Below are 13,972 nucleotides of genomic sequence, written 5' to 3'. Positions count from 1 at the left end.
TACTTTTATTTTTCACAAAAGAATAAAAAAAATTATGTTTCATTTTTTTTTGATTTCTCATAAAGTCATTAGCTTCCATTTGCTCCATTCTAATTTTAAATTTTAATTTCTTCAATGAGCTTTTAGGCCTCTTTTTCCATTTGGTCAATTCTGCTTTTTAAAGTATTTTTTCTCCTCATTGGCTTTTTGGACCTTTTTTTCCATTTGGTCTAGTATGTTTTTTAAGGTGTTATGTTCTTCAGTATTTTTTTTTTTGCACCTCGTTTACCAAACTACTGACTGTTTTTCCATAATTTTCTTGCATCACTCTCATTTTTCTTCCCAATTTTTTCTATACTTCTGTCACTTGATTTTCAAAATCCTATTTGAGCTCTTCCATTGCCTGAGAACAATTCATATTTGGGGGAGGTGGCTTTGAGTATAGGAGTTTTGACTTTGTTTTCTTCTTCTGAGTGTGTGTTTTCATCTTCCTCAGACACCATAGTAATTTTTAGTACTCAGGGATTTTTTCCACTCACTGCTCATTTTCATAACTTATTACTATACTTTTTTAAACTGTTTGTTAAAGTAGGGCTCTGCCTCCATGTGCACCATGCCAATCTTCCGGGGTTTTGTGCTGATGTTTTCAGAGATACTTCTAGGGACCTGCAAGTTTTCAGTTCTTTCAAAGTAGCATGATCAAAGGAGAGATGTTTACTACACTCTTGGCCTGTGTTCTAGTCTGTGAGTGACTACAAATACTCTTTTCTTTCCTGAAACATGAGGAGAGTGACTCCTTCATTGTGGTCACAAGCTCTGCTAGGTTAAGGCTCCTCTTCCCCTTGAGACTGTCACCCAGGACTGTGAATAAGATCTGAGTATGAACAAAGCAACCGAAAGACCCCTGTAATCTCCTTCTGACAAATTGTTTGATCCCTTTACTCTCTGTGGACTTAGAACTCCAGAAGCAGCTGCTGCCAATGCTGTTTCTGCATTAGTCACTCCCAAGGCCACCTCCTGGTCTGCTAGGGCTGAGGCTGTGCTGGATGGCACTCCACTCTCACCTAGGTGTCACAGACTTTTTCTGCTGACCTTCTAAGTAGTCTTTGGTGTCTGTGGGCTGAGAGAGCCACTACTGTCAGTGATTCAATCTCCCCCAAGGCCTGCTGTGGAGCAAACATGGGTTTGCTAGGGCCCACTCTGTGTGGCCTGCATTGGAATGTACTCCTCTCTCACTTTGGTGCAACAAACCTTTCCTCCTGACCTTCCAAGTGGTGTTGGCCTGGAAATTTGTTTCCCTCTATGTTTTTCTGGATTCTCCAGCTCTAGAATTTGTTTAGAGTCATCTTTGAAAGGTATTTGGAAGGGATTGGGGGAGAGCTCAGGTGAGTCCTGCTTTTACTCCACTATCTTCCAAGTGGATCTTTCTTAGCATCAAACAATGACTTTAAATTTACTGAGAGCTCAATAAATTCAATTTGTTGTTCTTTAGTACATTGGTGATATCAGCTGGTGAGGCTGAAATGCTAATCTGAGTGTGATGTTTTGATTTTTAAAGTCAGTAGACAGTTCTTTGTATTCTCCAATTAGCAGGTCTATAATAGTTGTGTATTCTTCAAATGATTCCCATATATAATCCTACTCATCAATGACCTTTGCTAACTGGAGAAAATGTTCATCCAAAATTTCCTTTCCAAGAACAAGTGTTTTGAAAAAATACCTTTTTTTCATAATGCTTGTATTTTCTGCCGCTATCATACATAGACTTAGTTTTACTTTGCAAAGAAATATTCAATTTGTTTTGATTTGACATATCACACAGAAATGCGACGTTCCTATAGAAATTTTCTTTCATTAATTCACATTGCTGATTTTGTTCTTTGTAAAGTTTAAATATGTGTTCTCACAGAGATAAAATTTTGGCTAATACCTGTCCGTTTCATAGTCAATGTACTTTAGAATGATATGACAAATCCACACTGAATACCTCATTGTTCAACTTTAGCATGTTATGACACTGATGATGCTGTGTTCCATTTGCATGAATATAGTTAACAATACTTTTAACTTATTGTACAGTGTCACAAAATAGGTTTAGCACAGAGATTTCACTGATGCAAAATACAATGAAAAGAAATGAGAGCATCTGAATCTATATCTCTCTATTTACACATACATACATGTATACATGCATATACACATATAGACACACATGCATATGTATGTATACATATATGTACATATGTGTGTAAGCCCTTCTGGCTTACTAATGTAATAAACCTTTCATGTTTTTCTGTCATGGAAGATGCTCTGTTTGTAAATACACTCATAAATTTACCAAATTCAGTCCAATTTTATGACATTTATCTTGAAAGTTGTTGAAGATATCTACTCCCTATGTTCTGTTTACAAGAGTGCTCAAAGTGAGCAATTCTTTGTAGCAAATAAAATCTTCCATTATGACCTGAATGAAGTATAAAACCTTCACCAAGTCACCAATCAAATCATTTGATTCATCCAAAATGAAGTGTTGCATGAAGTTCTTCTGTTAAATTGAAGGCTAATTCATGCTGCTAATCAGTTATGGTTCTCCTCCTCATCCTACGATTTCAACAATGCATTCTTTTATAATTTCTTCTGCACTAAATGGATTCCCTTTATTCCTGGAATATAGAAGCCACTTTATTAGTTGCTTCAGTGGCATTTTGCTGTTTGAAAGAATTGTTTTTTCTTTTATTCTTCATTTTTTAAATTTCTTTTCCACTTTTTCCTCTAATTTAAAATATTTATAGTCCTTATGAGTGTTATAATGCTGATAAGCATTGAATTTCTTTCAAGTTGATATGGCAGTATCATAAACAAGCAAGTTGTCTTATCTTCAGTAAAAAACAAGATATTTCAATTTCCAACCCTCTTGAAAAAAATCTGTCTTTTTCCTTCTGTGTATTCTTCTTCTTTGACATGATGGGCTGTTAAGCCAACAGAATTTAAAAATACTGTTGAGCTGTGCAACTATTTACAAGTTCCGCTTCAAACAGAAATACAGTGCACCATTGTCAAAAGCTGATAATAAACTGGTGCACTTGACCCCCATTAATTCTCCCCAAACGGCATCATGTGGTAATGGTGCCAGTCAGGTGGGGGAATTTAGAACTAAATAATGAGCATCCATCAGTTTAGCCTTTCTGGCTTACTAATGTTCTAATTGTGCCAGTCAATCTGGAAGGATTATTTCATTTAAAATATTTTATTTTTTGGCATTTTAAATATGTTGATTTTAAAAATAAAATAAAAACATAAAAAAGCAAAAATATATTAAGAAAAATAAAATGATTTGTTCTGTAAAATGTGTATTCAGACAAAAGGATGTACTTATGGACTGAGAAGACCATATGTGGCCTTAAGGCCACAGGTTCCCCACCCCTGATACATACAAAGCTGCAGATTAGAGAAGGGGTAGGACATGTATAAAGAACAGCAGGAAGACCAATCTCGTTGAGTTGAAGGCCGTGTGAAGGGAAATAGCTGATAATGAATCTGTAAGGATAGGTTGGGCCAGTTTATGAAGGACTAAATATTTGTAGCACTATTAGTTGCCTGTGTATATTATTATCATCTGATATGCTCTCATCTCCATGAAATTTTCCAAAATATCACTTTAGATATAAGTGAAAGTGTATTTTCAGCATTCGATATTGCTAAGATTGAATTCTTTGTTTTTATCAGCAATCTGTGGTGGTGAGATCCATAAAAACGAAGGACAGATTCAGTCTCCTAATTATCCTGATGACTACAGACCCATGAAAGAATGTGTGTGGAAAATAATAGCTTCAGAGAACTACAATGTTGGGTTAACCTTTCAGGCATTTGAGGTAAAACCTTTTAACTAACCTTAGAAACCCACCTACTCAGAACACAACGATGGCATTTAAGAGCATGGAAGAAGTATAAACTGAAAAAGTAAATAATTATCTATAAAATGTAACCTTGGGAGTTAAAAGATGTTTTTTCCTCTTCCTGTTGTAGAATTTCTCAAGAAGATTAAAGTCAGTTTATTTTATCTGTGCTACTTGAATAGGAATATTTTAACAACTGATAGTGGTTTCCCTTGACAAATGTGTAATCTTGTTCCATAAGGCTGCTTGAGGATACCACTAAATAACTGCTCTTATTTTTTTTTTAAAGCTACTATTAGAGTGGGGAAGCTATCTTCTGTTAAATTTTCTAAGGTAGCATTTCTTTTATTGTTTTGGATTAAACAAAGATTTTTTAAGGTAGAAAATGGAATTTTACTGGCCCAGCATCCACCATCATTATTGTTGTCAGCATCATCGTCGTCGTCATCATCATCATAGTCACCATCATCATCATCATCATCATCATCATCATCATCATCATCATTATCATCAAAAAGTGTTTGTATTGTCAGGAAATAATTGACAACAGTTATGTGAGTCATAACAAGCCAAGACCAAAAACAAACTGAACATCGGTTCAGTTCCAGGGTCAGAAAACCCTGAGTTTTTTCCAGTGAGGACAGAAGTGAATCAAACATCTCTTAGTTAGCAAGTCAAGATGTAGTGTCCAAGGCCTCCAGGAATACAAGATAGCTTTTGTCAACTAAGTGAGCCAAGAGAGTTAATTAGCAAGCATTTATTATGTGCTTATTTGTGCCAGGCACCATAAGAGAGATATGATGGAGAAAAAAATACAAAATATAATAAAAATAAAAATACGAGCTGCAAGAAAGTCTTTGCTTTCAAGAAGCTTGCATTCTAATGGTAGAAGTGAACACATATATTATGTATGTTCAGTTCTTAATTCCAACCGTTTAATGAAGATCTAAATAAAGTGCTAGGCTTTGCCTTAAAATGTCTAGCATTTTATTTAAATCTTCATTAAACTGTTGGAATTGGAAACTAGATACACTGAAAAAAAAACCTTCCAAAAATAAATCATAAGAGGCACTTCCTGCTTAGGGCAGCAGCCATGGACTAGGTATGCAAACAAACTGTCTTCTCCCTACCACAACAGCCAAGCAAGATTCCTCCATGGCCAGCTACAGCAACTCTGCCCTCCCTTCTTTTAACACCAGTCAGACCCCCTTGAGGAGAGTTGAAAAGCAATGGTGAGGGGTGTGTGTGTGTGTGTGTGTGTGTGTGTGTGTATGTGTGTGTGTGTGTGCGTGCGCGCGCGTGTGTGTGTGTGTGTGTGTGTGAAGGTACCTAGCTCTAGGATGGGGGGTTGGTATAGCAGAGAAAGTCCTTTGGAAATGAGACGAGTGCAGCCTTTAGACGAATGAGCATATGATTGCCCTGTGTCTTTTCCTCAAATTGGAGGTTCTAGGAGGAATTAGTCAATTGGAGGGAGAAGCCACAGGGGCAGAGGTTACAGGGGACACTGACACTTTGAGAAATAGTCTAGGATGGAGTGAGCTTCCAGAGTGAAGAGGGTTATATGACATGTTACATAAAGTCCTATGAAGATGAGTCAGCAATGCAGCCTGAAAAGTTAATGAAGTCAATTGAAAAAGCCTGGATTAAATGGCTTCTGTGTGCCAGACACTGTGCAAGGCAGTAGAAATACTAGTGAATAAAACACAGAATAAGACAATTCCTATTCACAATGAGCTCACGTTGTAACAGAGGAGACATAGGTGCAGTGCATATAGTATATATCAAACTATGCACTGTAAAAAGAAACTTAATATGGCTTCTAGTTTCCTTTAAGTCTCAGCTAAAATCCTTCCTAAGAACCTTCACCAACCATTCCTAATTCTAGTGCCTTTCTTTTGTTAATTACTCCCTATTTATTCTGTATGTATTCTGCTCTGTGTGTGTGTGTATGTATGTATGTATGTATATATTTGCATGTCTCCCGCACTAGATTGTAAGTTTCTTCAGAGAAGGGACTGTCTTTAGCCACTTTTTGTATCCCCTAATGCTTAGCATAGTGCCTAGCACATAGTGGGTCCTTAATAAGTATTGATTGATTAACTATGTATATAGCTAATTTATATATATAAATTTTATAAATATATACGTACAAGCAAAGTAAATACAATTGTTGATTTTTTTGTGGGGAGGGCTCTAGCAATTAGGAGAATTAAGGAAAAAGTTTAGCTCAAAAGATAGTAACTGAATTTTACCATATAGAAGGAGTACTTCATTAGTCAGAAGTAGAGAAGTAATGCATTCAAGGCATAGAAGAGAGAAGTATGAAGACGGGAGATGTCTTAGGAGTGAAGAACACAGAGAAGACCAATTTGAAAAGATTGCAGCATGTAGAAGGAGGAGTAATTGAGGTTGGAAAGGTGAGTTGGAGTCACAACAGAGGAAGGAAGAAAAATCTGGGTCAAATAAGAAATTAGGAAGTCTGTGGTCTGTAACGAAAGTGTAAATCAAATTTCCAAAAATCAGGAAGTCATCACAAATGTATGAACACAGACCTGTGAGTAGACCAAGCAGCCTGAATGGGGATGTAGCTAGTTGGATAACTCAGCTTATTCACTCCCTTCTGTCCCCCCACCCCTTCCTTCTCTCCAAAGGAAGGTAAATTTGGATGGCCAATTAACTTGGGATTTACTGGCTAGATTTCTGAATCTTTTTCTTTCTTTCTTTCTTTCTTTCTTTCTTTCTTTCTTTCTTTCTTTCTTTCTTTCTTTCTTTCTTTCTTTCTTTCTTTCTTTCTTTCTTTCTTTCTTTCTTTCTTTCTTTCTTTCTTTCTTTCTTTCTTTCTTTCTTTCTTTTCTCTCTCTTCCCCCCCTCTCCTTTTCTCTTTCTTGTCTTTCCCCAAACCTTAAGCCTAGTGCACTCTGAAGTCCATAGATTGCACACCATTAGGTCCCTGCCCAAACTTCACTTAACAGCTGTTTTTTGGACCCTCCTGACTTCAGAGTGGTTGTCAAAACTGTTGTTCTTTGGCTCCCAGCTTGATTTACTTATTTTTTTTCTTTTGCTCATTAAAGGGGCCATTCCCTAATTACTTCTTAGAGAGGCTTATTCACTGAATGGCCTAACCTCACTCTAAGTGAGTACCTGAATAAGCCAAGTTCTCCCATTGCCTCCTGGGCCTTCTCCCATCATCCTGATGAATATTCAGTCACTGGATCCAGATCTCTCAGGAGGGGAAAGTGAAGCTGATGATCTTGCACAGCCCTCCCTCACTCAAAGCAAAGTCAAGTGCAAGTCATGTCATCACTTCTCTGATGTCATGGTTTACTTCGAAAACGAAGGACAAATACAGACAGACAAGGGAAAATCAGAGCCAATCTAATCCAACATGCCTTAATTAAATGCCTGCTATGTGCATGACACTTTGTTGTGTCCTGTGGATGGAAAGATAAAATGAAAAACAGTCTTATGTCCACAACGAGCTTCTACTTTGGAAGCTTGGAGGTGAGAGGAAATCCATTATTACTTCCCTGTCTCTGTCTCATGGTTTTCCTCTGCTTCTGCTCAAAGCTTTTTCTGGTCCCCTGAACATCAAGGGCCTTCCCTGCCAAAAAAAAGCTTGTATTTAACTCCTTTGTTTAAAGAGAAGAGAGAGAGAGAGAGAGAGAGAGAGAGAGAGAGAGAGAGAGAGAGAGAGAGAGAGAGAGAGAGAGAGAGAAGATGGAGAGAGAGAGAAAGAGAGAGAGAAGATAGAGAGGGAGAGACAAGGAGAGAAGGGAGAGAAAATATTTGAAAACCTTTTAAGTACAAGAGGGGTTAAACTTATTTTTCTTGGCCCCAGAAGGAAGAACTAATAGTGGTAGATAGATATGTTTAGCCAAGCAGAAGATTTCAACTTTATGAAAAGGAAACCTCCTCAACAATTAGAGCAAGGCAAAAGTATACAACAGTTGAAAAAATGATCAAAAGTAACTGGTTTCCTGTCACTGGAGGTATTCAAGCAAAGAAAGAGTGAAAGTTATTTTTAGAGATAAGTTTTATTCGAGTTCTTTAAAATAAATGGCATGTGATGCTTCTTCCAACTTTGGAATCAGAGATTCTGTTTGGGTATAAAAACGTGTACAGACAGGTAAAAGAATCATTCAGTTATTCTCCAAACTTCAAAAGCTTTGTGGAGGAGACATTTTGTGGAATTCCTCTTTAATAATACGGGAGTGCAAGATTTAGAAGAAGAAGGTACTAAAAAGAAAACAAACTTGACATTTTCATACTTAACTGTCATAGAATTGTGTGGCTGTTGTTCAGTCATTTTCATTCATGTCCAACTCTTCATGACCCCATTTGGGGTTTTATTGGCAACGACACTGGAATGCTTTGCCATTTCCATCTCTAGTTCATTTTACAGGCAAGGGAACTGAGGCAAATAGGGTTAAGTGACTTGCCCTAGGTCACACAATTAATAAGTGTCTGAGGCCTTGATGAGACTTCCTGACTCCAGGACTACCTGCCCCTGCTATTAATTGTCAATCATAGAATAGATTGATAATTACTGGCAGGTCAACAATTTTACCTGAAATTAGATAGTACAAACATTTGACAATGGCAAAACATAATTGTGGCTTGAAAGTCTTTATTGTTTGTTGAAGGAATTTTAAATGTTGATGAACAGGTGAATGAACTCTCTGAGGAACTGGAAGAGTGAAATCACTGCCACATGAAGCAAGGGATATCCTTTTCTAGCTATGATTCTATGAATAATTGCTTGATGATAACGTGCAATTTTTCATGTGCAAAGTTATTAGTATAATAACCTCATTTAATAATTAGTGAATTTATTCTTTATCCTCAGAAAATGTTATATCAGTAGACTTGTTGAAAAAAACACATCCTAATTTGAAAAATTCCGAGAAACAAAACACTGGAGAAGATAGTTATCTAGGCTGAGATACAGGAGGATCTGTATCTGACTATGGCACATTCTGTGTGACCTTAACTTTTCAGCATGCCAGGTGACTATTACTTTTAGAACACTTTTAGATCTGCATTGGTGTAGGGAGTCTCCACTCTAGGAGGTCTCTTCATCAGTGAACTTTTATTATTTTATCTTTTCATCCAAATTAAACAAAAAGGAGAAAAAATAAATTGAAAACATTGCATCATCCTCTTATTTAACAACAACAACCCCCCCCCCCCACAATAACAGCAAAAAAAAAAAAAACCTTTCAGCACTTAAAGCAGAAGGGAAAGCTTTGGAGACAGGAAATATTTATAGCAAAGACTTCAAACAAAAGTAAATAAAGCAAAAAAGTGAAATAAACATAGGGAATACACATGCTTGAATTGGAATTCCTTCCCTTTATGCACATGTTAATTTTCAGTGTTTTTAAATCTGTTCTACTTGTTAACATTTCTATGCATTTTCCATTTTGGAATGTTCTACTCATAATTATGAGGCATCTGACAGCCTGAACTGTCATTACTGTGGTAAAACATCCTAGACCTGCACACTAAGACTTTTAGCCTGTAATGTTTAGGCTATTTGCCTAATTAGAAGCAGTTCAAGTCTTTTAAATATTTCCTGTTAACTTAAAACTTGTCTTTGTGGAAGATAGGAGTGTGTGTGTGTGTGTGTGTGTGTGTGTGTGTGTGTGTGTGTACACATATATACATATATGCTGTATTTAATTCATTCTGTCATTATTTTATAAATAGATGATGAACTATAAAGAAAAGCAATCATTGGGTGAATAAATTTTGGTCCTGGTTACACTGCCATTGTGAAACATTAACATTTTTTCATCTAGCAAAGATCTTATGCCTTAATCCTGTGTCATTAATGTGAAAATGTTGACTGAGCCCAGGTCCCTTGTGTGGAATGGATTGCTCCACTATCTCTACTTACTGACGTATTTCCCTACATGAAGTCTTCCTTGATCTCTTCCTGTTTTTTCACTCTCCTTGTTTTTCCCCATCCCAGTAGGAGGCGCTTCCTCCTTAAATCTCTCATTTCACAGACTGTACTACTTGTCCTCTGCATTTAATCATTTTATATCATAGCGATTTACGTACATCATACCCTATTACTTGATTATATACTTTTGAAGGTAAGAACTGTATTGATTTTGGTTTTGTGTTCCTAACACCCACTCCAATGCTTGGCCTGTAACAGATATTTAATAAACAATACATGAATACTACCATAGTTTATATATTGAACAGCAACTACTGGGCAATTTAAAGTCAAGGTAATAGCTGGAATTTGAGTTCCAAAAGATTTAAAATTTGCTGTAGCTTTTTCAAATATCAGTTGTAGTTCTATAATGATGAAAATACCTCTTCTTTTAGAAGATATTCATATGCATATACATATGCATAGATGTAGCATTTGGCTTAATTTGCTCCCCAGTTGTCATCCTACTTCCAGTAGAGTGTTTGTGTGTGTGTGTGTGAGCACATGTGTGCTTATAGCACTTATTAAACAGCTAACAACTCTGCTACTTAACACTTTTTCATCCTGTAGTTTGACTTCTTCCAGTACACTGCTAGATCTTGTCTTCAAAAACTATCTCTACATAACCATAATGTATACAATTAAGATTGTGTCTATAAACAGTAGAAGTAATTACTTGATCTTTATTTTAATGTATTATAAAATAGCTGTCAGGTGACAGATGAAATTGGCTTTGATTGAAAGCTTACCATGTAGTGACAGCACAATGGACTAAGAATTACGACATGGATATGAATCTGAGTTTGTATGTTAATTATCTGTTCAGAGACTTATAAAGGTTTTCCATAGGTATTCTACCGGGATTATAGTGAGTGCTAGATAAACTTGACAGGACTGTTGGTTATAGAACATTAACTATTTGGCTGAATATTGAAAGAATGGAAGGAGTGATTTAATTGACAAATGAGAATCAATCAGATGTGAAATTAAAGCACCTTTGAATTTTTATTTTATTTGCACATAATTTTATGGGAATGGGTTGAATCCATGGAGCTGCATACTCCTGTACAATTAATTAAAACCTCAGTAGAAGGAAATGTTAGCTGTTTAGGCTCTTATTTTTGTCCTTGGTTTTTCTTGGTCTGGGTATAATCTTTTGTTTCATTTACTGATTCTTTCAGGTCATTCAGCAAATATATTTCATGAACCTTCTTATATGAAAAGTCTTGGACTTCTCAGTGAAACTTAAGGTCCAATCCTTATACCTAGCCTTTATATGAAGTGTTTTAGAAAAGCAAAGGCCTGAACAAATCTAAATTTTTATTGACATTACCTGTCATGCCAAAGGCTTACAAAATAAAGGGCAAAAATAAGGACAGAGTAGAGATTCAAACCCAGTTTATTTTGGCCACAAACATGTTATTGTTTATAATTTCAAAGGGAGTTAATTTGCCTCTTGCATTTAATAAGGGGAAATCTAGTTTGCTTTGTTTCCTACATTTCTAATAGTAGTGTGAATGTGTGTGTATGTGTGCTTATAGCTCTTAATAAACATCTCTAATCTTCGCCAGCTAACACCATTTCTTCTTGTGGCACGAATGTTGTTCTAAACTAGACTACTGGGTCCTCTCTTCAGAACTCAAGATGGTAGTTCCCCTCATAGATCTGATCTACATAAAGAAACTTCACATGAAAGACATGCAGATAACCTTTATTTAGTTATCTTTGACTTTTAAATCAGATCTATCCAATAAGCTTTTAGCTTGTCACTCCTACATTAAGGTTTTCCTCTCCTTTTGGAGCACATGAATAACCATCACTAAACTGGTATTTTTGCAGTTTTTCACTAGCAATACTATCTTCTAGGCTAACCCTTTGCAAGCAATTTCTTTGGCAGAAACTTTGCTCAACTAGCTAATTTTTTTTTTTATTTCATGAACCTTTTAAAGTATATTAACATGTAGAATCTTGGCATTCTTAAGAACAATCATATTAGAAGTTTTCCCACAACATATCTTTACTGAAGACCACATAAAACTTCCTACTCTTTTCGATACTATTGTGAATTTATTTTTGTCAGTTTAAGATACATAGTCCAAAGTGTTTTCACTTTTGAATACCTTAGTAAGTGTAAGAAATCAACACTATCGCTTTTAAAAAGCATTGATGATGTGTGATTGTACATGACAATGTATTTGGTCACTTTAAATTTGAACTAGAAATTAGATTGAAATAAAATGCCAAACTTTATATAAATTCCTTGGCCTTCCTATTCTTTTTTATTCTTTCTTGGCCAGATTGAACTTGAAGTTCTTAACTTAAGATCGTTATACTCAACCTACTTCATTTCCCGAATCTAGGTGTTTATACCTAACTACTTGTTACATTATTTTTTTGCTGTTTTCAGTCAGTTTTAGTTGTATCCAGCTTTTCATGACCCCATTTGGAGTTTTTCTGACAAACATACTGGAGTGATTTGCCATTTTCTTTTCCAGCTCATTTTACAGATGAGGAAACTGAGACCAACAGGATTAAATGACTTGTCCAGGCACAGCTAGTAAGTGTCTGAGGGCAGATTTGAGCTCAGGGTAATGAGTCTTCCTGACACTAGGCCTGGCGTTATCTCCACTGTGCTGCCCCATTATATTACTAGATAAAGAAATTTGTGCTGTTAGAGAAAATGTGTTGTGCCTATTTCTAAATAGTGAGATTATCTTCCACTGAAATTCATACTCCTTATTCGTGTGAACATATAGTTGATATATAATATGATGTATAATATTTAACATGCAGTATAGGTAAGAAGGGACTTCTTAATTAGGCAATATATAAAATATCATATTGTAAAATGAAGAGGATATACAGAGCTGCAGAGACAGTTGATGACCCTGACTTCTCATTCAGCCTTAGAGTCTTACTAACTGCATGACCCTGAGCAGGTCACTCAACCTCTCTCCCAGTTTCTTCAATTGTAAATTTAGAGAATAATAGTATTTTCATTGCACAGTTATTGTTATCTTCAAATATGATAATAATATTTCTAAAAAAGTCTAAACATGGTGCCTGGCACACAGTTGGCAGTATATAAATGTTTATTCCCTTCCCCACCCTCTCATGGTTTGCTATCAATGATATGCCTGATAATTTCCTTATTTAATTTTTATCAAAAGTGTCGACTTTATTGAAATTATTGAACTAGTGGAATTTCTTTCTGTTTCTGTTGCTAAAAGACAGCAAAGTGTCCTTTTAAAGATCCAGTCTTTAAAAGCAAACAATAATTCCCAGTTCAAATTTGTCACAGTTAAGTATAGTGAAAATTTGTCACCAAGAGTAGGGGTAAACAAAACAAAACAACAGCAAAACACATCGAGCTTATAAAGTTTCAGAAAACTTCATGAGCTAAGTATCTGACCTGATATTTACATTTTCTCCTGGACAAGAAATGAATCATTTTCCAAACCTGTAGGAAAAATAAAATGAAATTAGTTTAAATGAAAGACTTGTTTACTATAGGCATTGGAAAGCCAGTGGTGGACATATAACACATAGATTCAATTATACCCAAGCCAGTCAAAAGTAAAGTATTTCATAGGCTTAAGAAGAGTATAATTCCATATGTCAGGTAGATTGCAAAAAATATTACTAGTTAAGAAATTTATTTCCAACATTTTCTGAAATGGAAGAATAACTTAGTTAAAGAAATAAAATAAATCATTATAACACTATTTTATGTCTTTTAAATAAGTTATTTGGGGCCCTGTGTATTTTCACCAATTTTGAAGAAAATTTAATATCATGACTCATCATTTCCATCTCTTTATATATAAAGGAAAAAAAAGAAAAACATTCAATTTCATATGAGAATCTATCTTTTTTTTCGGTAGAGAAACCTTTGAGATCTACTCATCTCTTAGATTTACCCATTTGTTGAAGAGCAGTGGATAAGAGGTCATTTTTTGGTTTGCAAAGTATAAAGGAATTCTGAATACCCGTAAATTTTTTCAGTAATATATACTCCTTAATAATACTGTAAGCAGGGTGAAATAAAATATGTACATAATTATACATAATCTTTCATGCTCATATGTGTCCATGTGCATAAAATATGCCTGTTACAGTGACATTGAAAATTATTTTTGAATCATAATTT

General features: G+C 35.4%; 1 protein-coding gene across 4 annotated transcripts in view; it reads left to right on the top strand.

Moving 5' to 3' along the window:
- Window positions 1–13,972, top strand: part of TLL1 (tolloid like 1) — a 410,556-nt gene that overhangs the window by 298,383 nt on the left and 98,201 nt on the right. For all 4 annotated transcript variants that reach the window (XR_011973863.1, XM_072639726.1, XM_072639725.1 and 1 more), the window contains exon 12: window positions 3,706–3,851. Coding sequence is in view for 3 of the 4 variants with exons in the window: in XM_072639726.1 (XP_072495827.1) it covers window positions 3,706–3,851 (146 nt within the window). In the remaining variant the exon portion in view is untranslated. The remainder of the gene's footprint in view (window positions 1–3,705; window positions 3,852–13,972) is intronic.

This window comes from Notamacropus eugenii, chromosome 2 (genome assembly GCF_028372415.1).
Source record: "Notamacropus eugenii isolate mMacEug1 chromosome 2, mMacEug1.pri_v2, whole genome shotgun sequence".
NCBI lineage: Eukaryota > Metazoa > Chordata > Mammalia > Diprotodontia > Macropodidae > Notamacropus > Notamacropus eugenii.
The sequence above is the reverse complement of the archived record's forward strand: the minus strand, read 5'-3'. Positions and strand labels throughout refer to the sequence as shown.